Source organism: Xenopus laevis, chromosome 5S, assembly GCF_017654675.1.
Source record: "Xenopus laevis strain J_2021 chromosome 5S, Xenopus_laevis_v10.1, whole genome shotgun sequence".
NCBI lineage: Eukaryota > Metazoa > Chordata > Amphibia > Anura > Pipidae > Xenopus > Xenopus laevis.
In genome coordinates this window covers 106,244,402-106,257,706 of record NC_054380.1, presented here as the reverse complement: position 1 = coordinate 106,257,706, position 13,305 = coordinate 106,244,402, and the positions used below count along the sequence as shown (strand labels likewise).

Below are 13,305 nucleotides of genomic sequence, written 5' to 3'. Positions count from 1 at the left end.
ATAAGAAACCTGACTGTATGCAGTGAAATTCTCCCTTCATTTACTGCTGTGGATAGGAATTGTCAGACGGTCCCTAACTGCTGAGCAGGGAAACAATCATACTTATGAACATCAGGGGGAGCCCCGTCTTACTTCCCAGCCATGCAGAACTCAAGCAGCTTTGTTTATGATGATCCCTAACCAGCCCAGACCACACTGAGCATGTGCACAGTCTTAGTCTTGCAACGATGTTTAACAAAGTTACAAGATGGTGACCCCCTGTAGCCAACTTTGGAAGCTTAAATCATTTGTTTGATTAGGCTTGTGGTTCAGTAAGTTCATGTTTATGTTTAGTATACAAAATACAGCATTTCTAGCCTTATTCTATTTTAGACTTTACATGCCCTTTAAGGAGGGTGAGCTGCCAACTGCTTCTGATGAAGTGGTGGGAAGCCACAAAACACGTTAAGCTGGAAGCTTGGTTTTTGTCCATGATATGCTGTTGTGATTTTTAATGATGCTCAATAAATTATAGTATTTTTTATTGATGGAATTAGTCTCTGTGGTGCTCTGCTGTGTTGGATAAGGTAGGTATTTCAAATAAAAGGAAAGTGTGAATGAGCTGCCCCAAAGCAAGCAACTGCAAGTAACAATTAAGCCAAAAACAAAAGTTAAATTAAAAAAAAATCACTTGTGCACACTTTTCTCTAGAAATATCTTTTTTTCTGAGCTTGGTACTTACACAAGCTGTATATTCACAGAAAAGAAAGAGTAACAAAGGAATTTAACATAATTGTATGCCCTCCTTGCATTTGTAATGCCACAAACCCCTAAAACGCTGCAGAGAATGTCAGGTAATTCAAAACAGATTTAATTGTCCTGAATGTGTATTTTCAAATCACTGGAATAACTCTTGTATGTATTCCCCTTTTGTGCATTTTGACAACAGTGAATAAGTCTAGCTCCCATAGCAAATGGGAATCTGGAAAAAAAAAAAGTTGCACTTTCCATGTTTCTTTGTTTTTACATAGCGGCTACATTGTGCTAGTCCCGGATCTCACCCTGCCATTGGAATACTACTTGATACCATTCCTTATCATAGTGGGAATCTGCCTTGTGCTAATTGTCATTTTCATGGTAAGTGAATGACTGTTTGTATGTGAGTATGTTTGTATGTGAGTATGTGCTGTACACTTGCACTGACTTCAGCCTGGACAAATCTTAGATGGCAGCTGGATGCTCCTTCTCAATACGATCATCCCTTTATATGGTCAGGGCAAATGCTCAGATTCGGGGAGATTAGTTGCCCAGCGAAAAAAAAAATCACTTTTTTTACGGGGCGACTAATCTCCCCGAACTGCCTCCCGCCAGCTAGAATATAAATCGCCGGCAGGAGCCATTCGTTTTCCGAAATCGCCCTGAAGGAGACAAACTTCTCACTAAGGCTACGCTTTCCCTACAGAACTTAAAAGAGGGGATATTGTTTTGAAATAGAGCAGCCACCAGATTTTGTTAAAATCTGAGCTGTCAATCATATATTGCCTGCCCCACCTCTATGCTTCAAGCAGGCAATTACTTTCACTTTTTATTAGCACTTCGACATTTTACTGCCTCCTCGCATTCCCCTTCCCTGCTCACAATATATAATGATGTAGCCTGGGCAGGGGCAATAGGTCCTCCCATTCTGGCACATGAACAAGATCTTGGGGTGGCACAAAGCTTGCTTTATTAACAGTGTCCACAAAATGGCACCTGTCTGCTTGTTGTGATTGGGAATTTCAAGAGTGAAGGGAAACAATTCTCAGTAATTTATAACGTGTAAGTAAAGTTTATTTTGCTCAACTAACATAATGGAAAAGAATTTTAAACACAATGCTTTTAACAGATGCTTTAATGGAAAACATGTTGATTTCAAAGAGGATCAATTTTTAGTGTTTCTCACACGGACTCCTGTATTTAAAAATGAGGCATCCCACAAGCCATTCTTGCTCTCTCCCAGTATTCCCTCCGATTCCTGAAGATTTCATAAGATGTAGTCTTTATTTGTGACACTCTAGACACCCCTGAACTCTTGCAAAAAGCACATGAAAGAATTCTACAGGTCATAATAAGCTCAGATATATTCTGCACTTCTAAATATACATAAGGATGCAACCTCTGAGGCAGTAGCTGCCTGAAAGGACTTCCATGATGCTGTTCTGGCTGCCTACACACCAATATTAAAAGTAGAAAAAAACCCAATTCATTTTTAAATAGCATTTTACATGATAGAAATAACTGTTTGCGTGGCACAAATACTGCATTACAACCTACACCATCAGACTCAGGACATAAAGCATTGTTGTAGAAGGGAAGGATAAGTCTCTAGAGTCCAAACTGTTACTAACCATGTATCTCTTTGTCTTGCATTTGCCGACCTGACGTAGATCACTAAGTTTGTGCAAGATAGGCACAGAGCAAGAAGGAACAGACTTCGTAAAGACCAACTGAAAAAGCTTCCTATACATAAATTTAAGAAAGGTAAGCCTATCGCTTGTTCTGCTAACATTGAAATAACCATTTGACATAGTAACATAGTAAGTTAGTTTGGGACACGTCCATCAAGTTCAAGTTTTAAGTCTGTATATAACCTCCCTAACTGCCAGTTGATCCAGAGGAAGACAAAAAAAACCCATCTGAAGCCTCTCCAATTTTCCGAGGGTGAAAAATTCCTTCCTGACTCCAAAATGACTAGTCCCTGGATCAACTTGTACTATGAGCTATCTCCCATAACCCTGTATTCCCTCACTTGCTAAAAAGCCATCCAACCCCTTCTTAAAGCTATCTAATATATCAGCCAGTACAACTGATTCAGGGAGAGAATTCCACATCTTCACAGCTCTCACTGTAAAAAACCCCTTCCGAATATTTAGGCGGAACCTCTTTTCTTCTAATCGGAATGGGTGACCTTGTGTCAGCTGGAAAGACCTACTGGTAAATAAAGAATTAGAGAGATTATTATATGATCCCCTTATATATTTATACATAGTTATCATATAACCCCTTAAGTGCCTCTTCTCCAGCATGAACATTTATGGCTCGAAACATAGAAGAAAACATTTGGAAATCTGTTGTTTGTGAAAAACACTTAGCAGATGCCAATGTTTGGGTGCCTTTTTGTAGCAATTGATGTAAAACCTTTGCGGTTCCATATTTTTTTTTTTCTTTCAGATTAATAACTGGCAATTTTTAGACACGATTTGCTTCATTTGGAAAGAATAGTGCTAATCTGCTAATTGCTGCACATATTTTGTATGTCCGGTTCTCCTTAATGGAGCAATTTTGGAATGGCCGCTTTTATCAAACTGTTGGCTGGTCTTCAGGATTTGTCATCTGCTTCTGTTTGTTTTTTTTCTCCTTGATTTATGGCTTATAAACAGTGTAAAACTACTGCTTCATTAACCCTGACAACATATTTCACATCTAGAAAAAGGTCTGGTTTTCCAGTATCAAAACATTCCAATATAAGATGGAAACTAGTGTCCTTATAAATATGTTGTAATATTATAATTATCTTCCATATTCTTAGATTCACTTAATAAAAGTCCGCATGCCATCTCACATCATGTGGGCTAGTTATGCTGATTTGATGCTGCATAGCAAACCCCTCCCCCAGCAGGGAACCAGATCAATGTAATTCAGTCCTGTTCCCAAACTTTAAAGGGATCCTGTCATCGGAAAACCTGTTTTTTTCAAAACGCATCAGTTAATAGTGCTACTCCAGCAGAATTCTGCACTGAAATCTATTTCTCAAAAGAACTAACAGATTTTTTTATATTCAATTTTGAAATCTGACATGGGGCTAGACATTTTGTCAATTTCCCAGCTGCCCCTGGTCATGTGACTTGTGCCTGCACTTTAGGAGAGAAATGCTTTCTGGCAGGCTGCTGTTTTTCCTTCTCAATGTAACTGAATGTGTCTCAGTAGGACATGGGTTTTTACTATTGAGTGTTGTTCTTAGATCTACCAGGCAGCTGTTATCTTGTGTTGGGGAGCTGTTATCTGGTTACCTTCCCATTGTTCTTTTGTTTGGCTGCTGGGGGGGGGAGGGAGGGGGTTGATATCACTCCAACTTGCAGTACAGCAGTAAAGAGTGATTGAAGTTTATCAGAGCACAAGTCACATGACTTGGGGGCAGCTGGGAAATTGACAATATGTCTAGCCCCATGTCAGATTTCAAAATTGAATATAAAAAAATATGTTTGCTCTTTTGAGAAATGGATTTCAGTGCAGAATTCTGCTGGAGCAGCACTATTAACTGATTTATTTTGAAAAAATTGTTTTTTCCCAAGACAGTATCCCTTTAACATCTGGTTCAGTTGAGCACTAAAATGTACAAGTGTCTCCATTGGGTAATGGCATTATGTGCATGTGGAACAACACACAATTGTTAGAGAGCGGGGAAAGGAATGCCCTTTTCTCCTTGTACGGTAACACTGGCGTTGGTCACAATACAACCTTCAGAGCAGATTCCATACGGGTAAATATTTACATGCCTTACTAATTCTACTCTCTTGCCTGTAAAGAATAAGAAGGAAAATATTCCATGCAGCCTACATCCTCAGCTTGTCACTATATTTAGCTGTATACCACATGCTTAATGTGCTATTTTGCTGCTGGATTTTACTGTTTCTTAATGCTGTTTCCAGTATGCAAATTTCCAGCTAACCGCTGACACCCCCTCCAACAGCTAAAGGAAACCAGCTCATAAAGCCAGTATAAAGCTGTGGCTATACAGTATGGCCTGTGCCCGTCCAAGTGCTGTTGCATTCCATCTCCCAGCATGCTACTGTAATATACAGTTCAACAACGGCTGGAGGGTCATTGAGAGCATTTTATCAATTATAGATAGTTTTTCCATTTTTCGTGGCCACTGTATCTTAACATTTGCCTCTTAACTTGTACTGGTTATGCCTATGCTGCCGTCATTTTTCAAGTTAAAGGAAAGTTTAGTCGCTGGGAGGGTGCCAATTAGTTAGCCACCCACCAGTGATTATCATTTCTGCCCCAGGGGACTATTTTAGTGAACACCTCACCTCCAACTTCTCTCTTGTCCTATGGATCTGTCAGGGCCCGAAGGCTCAGGTTTGGAGTTGCAGACCAAGGAGGAAGCAGTCGACTCCAAACACAGTTCACGGTATCAAGGGGTTAAGAAGAAGTTTAGTCAAATCCAGGCAAAGGTCAGTTCAGGCAGCAAGGTTCATAATCAGGATAACAGGCCGAGGTCAAGATCAGGAATCAAAGGTCAAAATAGCAGTATAACACACCCAGGAACACAATAAGTAGAACCTATAATCGGGCAAGGTCTGTAGGCCTCTGGGGTCCTTTTATAGGCAGGTTTTCGTGGCAAAACATGCATGATGACATCACACGCTGGCGAGCGCTCCTTACAGGATCCCATGTAGCCGGCCTGGGCTGTGCATCTGTGCAGTAGAGTAAAATCAGAACTTAGACAACCAAAGCCAAACGTTTGCACTTCTGTGCATGCACACAGCCCATTGCTGCAGAAAAAATGTCAGGGACAGGAAACAAGATGGCTGTATACTGCTCACTAGAATAGTATTCCGGGCCAGAGAGTTTTCCACCAAAGACGAGTACCGCCCTGGGGTCTTAGATAAACAATTATATTTGAGATTGTATTGTCCTTTAAGCTGGTGCCTAACAGCTTGAGAAACAATGGCAGCTTCTACAGGTCTCAAAATTAACCTGAAAATTAAAACATAATGTATAACAGCAAGCTTCTACAGGTCTGAAACTCTCAAATTTAGCCTGAAAATGAAAACAATTATATATATATTATACAAATAATGTATAATGGCACCCACCCAGGAAACCTCACATTTTATTGGCTTACTTGAAAAATAATCTACAAAAGACTTTGAATACCCTCAGTCTAAGTATTGCCTGTTTCTTACAGGAGATGAGTATGATGTGTGTGCAGTTTGTCTGGATGAATATGAGGAAGGGGATAAGCTGAGAATCCTCCCCTGCTCCCATGGTAAGTACAGAAGCTCAGTCTTTGTTAGAGGCCACTCATAAAGCCAAGATCACACCAGCCATTTTATCCTGCCGAGTGTAATGTTTAGTTCATACCTGTTTCTGCTGTTCTTTAAGCGGTGAGATCCTTAATATGGAACATTTTCACTGCAGGCCTTTGCAAGATCATCGGCATTTATGGGAATGCACATCTACATTTAACTTTAAATGGGCAGTTCACTTCACTAAATGTATTGTTTTCAAATAGCGCACCACTAATAATTTTCTTTTACTGTTTTAGTCAAATTAAGGCTTCAGCTCAGTAAGCTGTATCAATGACTTTCTAAGCTTTTCTACACTGATACATTAGTTATTAAATATAGCAGACCAACAATATTTGATTCTTGGTCTGCATAAAACTTAATTTAAGAATCGTCCCCTATGCTGGCATGAGCTTTCTTACGGCCTGCACCCAGCTCCACTGCACCCATTTGTGGGACTGGGTGTATCTGGTATATTTCCAAGCTTATATACATATTCACGCATTTCTGCACTGGAACGTGGAGTGTGTGCCTGCACCTGTGCCCCAAAGTGGTTCCGGTGCTACCAAGGTAGTAGGAAGTCCGCATAGGCAACACATCAATAACCTCGCTTCTATGTGCTGATCCAATACAGGGGAGACGTTTATAATATCAAAACAGGCTTCTTTATTTAAAGGTCATGTAAAGTCTAAAATAGAATAAGGCTAGAAATGCTGTATTTTGTATACTAAACATAAACATGAACTTACTGCACCACAAGCCTAATCAAACAAATTATTTATGCTTTCAAAGTTGGCTACAGGGGGTCACCATCTTGTAACTTTGTTAAACATCTTTGCAAGACTAAGACTGTGCACATGCTCAGTGTGGTCTGGGCTGCTTAGGGATCATCATAAACAAAGCTGCTTGAGTTCTGCATGGCTGGGAAGTAAGGTGGGGGCTCCCCCTGCTGTTCTTAAGTATGATTGTTTCCCTGCTCAGCAGTTAGGGACCATCTGACAATTCCTATCCACAGCAGTAAATGAAGGGAGAATTTCACTGCATACAGTCAGGTTTCTTATAAAAACTGTACACATTTTTTTAATGAAAGTATATTGGAGATAGGTTTCTTTTTCATTAAAGAAAGTAAAAATGGGATTTTTTTTTTTGCCTTTACATGCCCTTTAAGCACACATAATCAGATCACAGCAGTTTGCACCCCACTGCTTCAATCTGATTATTTGTGCTTAAATAAAGAAGCCTGTTTTAATAATATAAACGTCTCCCCTGTATTGGATCAGCGCATAGAAGCGAGGTTATTGATGTGTTGCAGAAGCCGGTAAGGAAGAGCGGGTGAGCTCAGGCAATACTACGCTAAGATTTTTGCGAGATGTCCGCATAGGGTCTGATTCTTGGACTGTGGTTTTCCACAGGCAGAGGATTAGCCCAGTGTGGCATTAGCTGAAGATGTGTAGTTACCAGGCAAAGTTGTATAATCATATATTTGGTATATGTAGTAGTAATAAGGGATGCACCGAATCCACTATTTTGGATTTGGCCGAACCCCCAAATCCTTTGTGAAAGTTTTGGCCGAATACCGAACCGAATCTGAATTTGCATATGCAAATTAAGGATGGGAGGGGGGAAAACATTTTTTACTTCCATGTTTTGGAAGTCAGACAATTTCCATCCCTGTCCCTAATTTGCATATGCAATTAGGATTCGGTTCGGCCGGGCAGAAGGATTCGGCCGAATCCTGTTGACAAAGGCCGAATACCGAACCGAATCCTGGATTTTAGTAGTAATCAATTCAGGCTTTAGAAAGTTCTCATTATTTAATGCACAGGCATCTATACTGCACTACCATTTCCTATCTAATTGTGTACCTCTAACAGCCTATCACTGTAAGTGTGTTGATCCATGGCTAACCAAGACAAAGAAGACATGCCCTGTGTGCAAGCAGAAGGTTGTCCCCTCCCAAGGAGATTCTGAGTCTGATTCAGACAGCAGCCAAGAAGACAACGAAGTCTCTGAAAACACCCCATTGCTCCGACCCATGGCATCTGCCAGCACTCAGTCTTTTGGAGCTATCTCTGAATCTAACTCACAGCAAAACGTGATGGAGTCTTCGGGTGAAGATGAGGATGACGATGATGACTCTGATAGCAGCGATGAGGAGCACAACACTGGAAGTGTTGTGGTTCAGTTGCAGCACAACATGGAAAGGAACACTGTGTGATTAGCCACACATTGGCAGCATTACTACATTCATATATCAGTAAAGAAAAGCCGTTGCCATTTGCTTATCCCAGTTAGGGAGCCATTTATGACTTTAGAGAAATTACACATTTCTTTTCAGAAAAACCCTCAACTTTTAATGATGCCTGTTGGCTCCATAATATTTCCGATGCAACAGTGCTTCTTATAGATTAAGTATATCAATTGTTTTAATGCAGCTGCTAAATACCAAGTCAATCAGCCCTGTTTAGTTAGACACTACACTAAAAACAGGGCAATAAGAACCATCATCACCTGCAATGGTATTCTGGGCACCCAAACTTCTGGTGTAGATGGACTTGGGCTGATATGGCCATAACCAGAAAGGAGGCTTCCTCTGCCTTACTATGGCTAGTGAAAAAGAGATGGAGGACATGTCCTGGTGACATTGAAACCACAAGAGCCCTAGTGGTGTCTGATATGGGCAAGAAGAGGCCACATGCAAGTAGATGATATAATATAGATTTTAAAAAACAACGCAATTTTTTTTGATTATTTATGATTCAGTGTAGTTCTCTGTATGGAATAAACTGGAGCAAATCTAAAATGTGAACACACAGAAGTGTTTTGTTCATACTATAAAAAAGAAAAACTCTCTGGTAGAGAATATATATGGGGATTTTTGTTTTGTTTTCAGCTTTGTACAGTTTCTCTTCATTTATGCACTTTAGGAATAAAGCTTATACACTTGTACCTATGATTAAAGCCAAGCTTACCTTACCTGTGTAGAAAGCCTCAAGACGGATGTACAGTTCACCAATTTTGTATCGCTGAGAGTAAAATCTAAAAATAAAATGTGGTTTCACACTTGAAGTCGTGAGTGTTTTTTTAGGGAGTATTCCATTGAAGGAACTACAGTGTACATTTTACTAAACCCTTTTTTGTCAAGCCTGAGAATATTCATCCATGAACCCTTACATCAGTCGTCCTTCTTTGGCCATCAGTCCTACCATATCTGCCTGCAGCCTCCATCATTTCTCAGCACTCCTTGCCCTTCTCCATTCACAATCCCACATTACTTTATCATCCCTTCTCCTACAACTGGAACAGCCAGTGGGTTGATGGGAGACCATGGCTCCGTCCATCTGCCAATCTTTAGGAATTTAAGCTGGAGATCTGGGGGTGGATAGTGGAGGAGGAAGAAAAGGAATGGTGAAGAGTGGAGAGCCGAGGGAAGATGGATCAGCAGAAGACAGTGAGAGGCAGCCCTGGATTGGCAATTGTGGATTCTGATTAGCACTCCACTACAGATGTGCATGTGCTCAATTCTTTATGCGAGAGGGGGCTCCAGAGGACACTAGCCTCTGGGCGCTCAGGGTGAAATCTGGCCCTGTCTGTACCCGTCAAATAATTTACTAGTAGCTGTAGTACAGTTATAGAAAAGGAACAGACCGAACAGTCATGACATGCTGCTGATTCTGTGTTATTGAATCATTAACTGCACTATAACTAGCACAACATTTACTCCTTCCTTCCTTAAATAGAGGCCATAATTGACCAACAGAATGAATGACCTCACTAATTGAACTCCACACTGCTATTATTTGGAACAAGCCTCAATTAATGATTCAGTAACACATAATCAGCAGCATGCACGTCATAACTGTTGGGTCTGTTGGTTTTCTATTACTCTACTACAACTACTAGTAAATTATTTGCCATGTAGAAATATAATTTCTACCAAAAACAGTGACTGATCAGGTGAGTAATGTCAGACTGCTATTATTCTGAACACAACTGTAAGTAATGGGGGAGTATTCAGGGCTTACTTGTGTTAAAAAATGATCACTGCTTGCAAAACTTCATGCCGAATGGAAGAATATAAAGATTCAACATCACATGTGATAATCATAAATTCTTATTCACAATGTAAATGGGCTCATTTTTTGAGTAGCTCCGGGAAATCTCTCACGTTGGAAGGCAGATCAACCACTTCTAAAGTTTAGAAAAAAAAATCACCATAGGGCTTTCCCGGTGGAGTCTCTCTAGTTTTATGCACTTTTGGTAGCATATAGAAAGTTGGACGAATTGGGTCTTCCACCATTAAAAACTTAAATTCTTTCTTTGTGATACTGCCTGTCTCCAAGGTGTCCGTTGGAATCTGATCCAATTGACATTTGAAAGCGGAAGTGGGATCTGAGGTTAATACCCCATCATTTTGAATTTGAGTTTATATTTTTTATTTATCTGTTTACATTATATTTGGATAATAGTCAGCTTGTAGATGTGGTGGGAGAATCTGCAGGTAAAGTACATGGGATTTTTGTGAATGTCAAGATGAGTATTGAAAAGTGACAAGGGCCTTCAGCCAATAGGATTATTCTTGTGCTGTTGACAATCTGTATGGCCAATCAGTATATACTCTTTGTAAGATATTGAAGGTGTTAGGATCATGCCTGGATCACTGACGCTGTATACTGACGCCGTCTTTTCAGCATACGTGATTTTGGCATGTTGAGGATATGGGAACACAGAAAGTTTGTTGGGCTTATAAACTGTGTGTGCAATTTTGTTCATATCCCGCAGGTACCCGGGTACTTTTACACAGATTGTTGTGACCATCCAGCCATAGGAATCATTATGATTTGATTTATCACCAAGTCCATTTTTGTGCCTGCTGTGTATTATACTGTATATTTAACGTGTGTGTGTGTGTGTTTTAACCTTTTTCATTATTATTCAGTAAAGGCAATTGTTACTTTTCTAGCCCATGTCGAGGTACAACTCCTATTTTTTTAGGGGGTTCTCTTTTATTTCTCTTTGATGTTGTTGTTTACCTCATATTTTTGTCCCTAAAAAACTCCCACCCATTTGGGTTTTTTGGAGTGCACCATTAGGATTTTGGATGGCTTATTATTTTTCAACATGTCCAGTCGTACTCCATGACAGATTGAGTAGGTTTGCAAGTCTCATCAGACGAGGGTGCATTTGAGCCTTGATGCGGGTCTTTACATCTTTACATGTTGTGCCTGCACAGACCACTTTGGCCCGTTGCACGTAGGTGGCCAAATCGGACAAAGATCCATCTGTTTAATGACCTTGTCAACAACTTGACTTGCTCTCCACCGGCCCCCATATGACCAGACATCATCAGAAAAACGCAGAGTAGTGCACTAGGTTGGTAAGCACCATCTTGTGTGACTTTGGTCTTCTTTATTGTGATTTTCTCACAGGAACAAGTGCAGTTCAAGCTAATTAGGACTTTGCATCAACTGTGCATGCTCGGTGTCACAGTTGCAGTGAAGTGGACCCAAAGTGGTGTCAGATGGTGCTAGCCAACCACACTGTACTACACTCAGACCTGTATAAAGGGGGCCTATGTGCCCTAGTCCTAAACAGCAGCTTATTTATTTAAACTTTAGTTTCTTGGAGTTTCTGAAGCAAACACTTTTTAAAAATACACTTTAATTTTTGGTGTTGCTGTTAATTTAATTGAGATTTAAGCACTATTTTTATTTCTTTTTCCCTACAATAAATTTGTATTTAAGTTTTCTATTACACAAAGTAATTGTCATATATTACAGAACAGGAGAGTAAGCTAAAATAAATCTTGTAAAATAACAATAAAAAACAAAATATAAAATAACACCAACAAATTCCTGGTTTATCAATGGAATACAATTATGTATTAAAGGATTTTTTTTTCTACAGATTTCAGTCTTGGGGCCCTAAAGATTTAATCCTGTCCCATATGGCCAGGGTGGTTGCGTCTATGTGTTTCTGTATATTAGCCTGAAATCTCTCTAGATCTTGAGTACTGATTAGGATTAGAAGTGTCTGAAGAAAAACAGAGGATTTTTGGCATTATAGTCATTTTAACTGCATTGATCCTTCCAATCCAGAAGATCTGGTGTTTATTTCAATCCTGCATTAATGTTAGGAGGGATGAGTAAAATTTAGGATAATTTACTGTCTATAGAAATAGGCCAGGATATTAACTCCCAAAATAGATAGAGATGGAGTATGATTTCCATTTAAACAATGTCCTGGGGCAAGGTCAGGTTGAGAGCTTCAGATTTATCATGATTGATTGTAAAGCCAGAGATCCTACCAAGTTTGTCCAAAATATTATAAAGATTGGGAAGGGAAGTCATGGTTTGCGTGATTATCAGTGTGACGTCGGTCGGCAAGCATTGAGATTTTGTGGTGTGTCTCTTATCGTAATTCCTTTTATATTTGGTTCAGAACGAATTAGTGCTACTAACAGTTCAATTGCTAAATCGAAAAGGATTGGCAAGAGGGGGCAACCCTGTCAGGTGCCCCACTGAAAATGGAACAGTGGTGAGTGGTATCCCATTATGGCAACATAAGCACTAGGAGAAGTGTATAATGCCTTAATTCACGTTAAAAAATTGAGGACCAAATCCTAATTTTCCTAGACTGTAATACAGATAAGGCCAGGAGATAGTGTCGAAAGCTTTATGTATATATCATTTTAAGAGCATGGTTGTGGTGGAAGTCGCCTGAGCTCTATGGAGCAAAAGTAATAGGTGTCATATAGCATCTCCTGCTTGGTGACCAGTTATACATCCAACTTGGTCTTTATGTATCCATTGGAATAAGTTCGGGTTGATCCTGTTAATATTGTAGAAAGAATTTTGATGTTGTGATTTAGTATGTCCATTTTGAACTTGCAAAGGTTTAAACCACACCGATGTTATCACAAGAACTTTTAAGTCCATATTCATGTTAATGATGGTAACACACCAAAAAAACCAAATGGCTGGTGCTCACTGCAGGGATATCACTCATATGTGAAAAAGTCATACCTTTAAAGTGGACCTGTCATCCAGACACAAAAATCTGTATAATAAAAGTCCTTTTCAAATGAAACCGGAAAGCCAATTTCTATTTTTTATTAAAGCATTCATAGCTGTTGTAAACTCATTTAAACATTTCAGCTGTCAATCAAATATTGTCTGCCCCTCCTCTATGTCATGGGCATAGAGGCGGGAAAGACAATTACTTTAACTTTCCATTCAGCACTTCCCAGATGTCACTGCTCTCCCCACAT

At 39.7% G+C, this 13,305-nt stretch overlaps 1 protein-coding gene across 1 annotated transcript in view; it reads left to right on the top strand.

Moving 5' to 3' along the window:
• rnf13.S (ring finger protein 13 S homeolog) overlaps positions 1–9,104 on the top strand; it is a 43,052-nt gene extending 33,948 nt beyond the window's left edge. Inside the window, exons 7-10 of the mRNA XM_018265771.2 lie at positions 1,011–1,116; positions 2,406–2,499; positions 5,936–6,016; positions 7,910–9,104. Of these exons, the coding sequence (XP_018121260.1) occupies positions 1,011–1,116; positions 2,406–2,499; positions 5,936–6,016; positions 7,910–8,253 (625 nt within the window). The 3' untranslated portion in view covers positions 8,254–9,104. The remainder of the gene's footprint in view (positions 1–1,010; positions 1,117–2,405; positions 2,500–5,935; positions 6,017–7,909) is intronic.
• Positions 9,105–13,305: the final 4,201 nt, after the last annotated feature.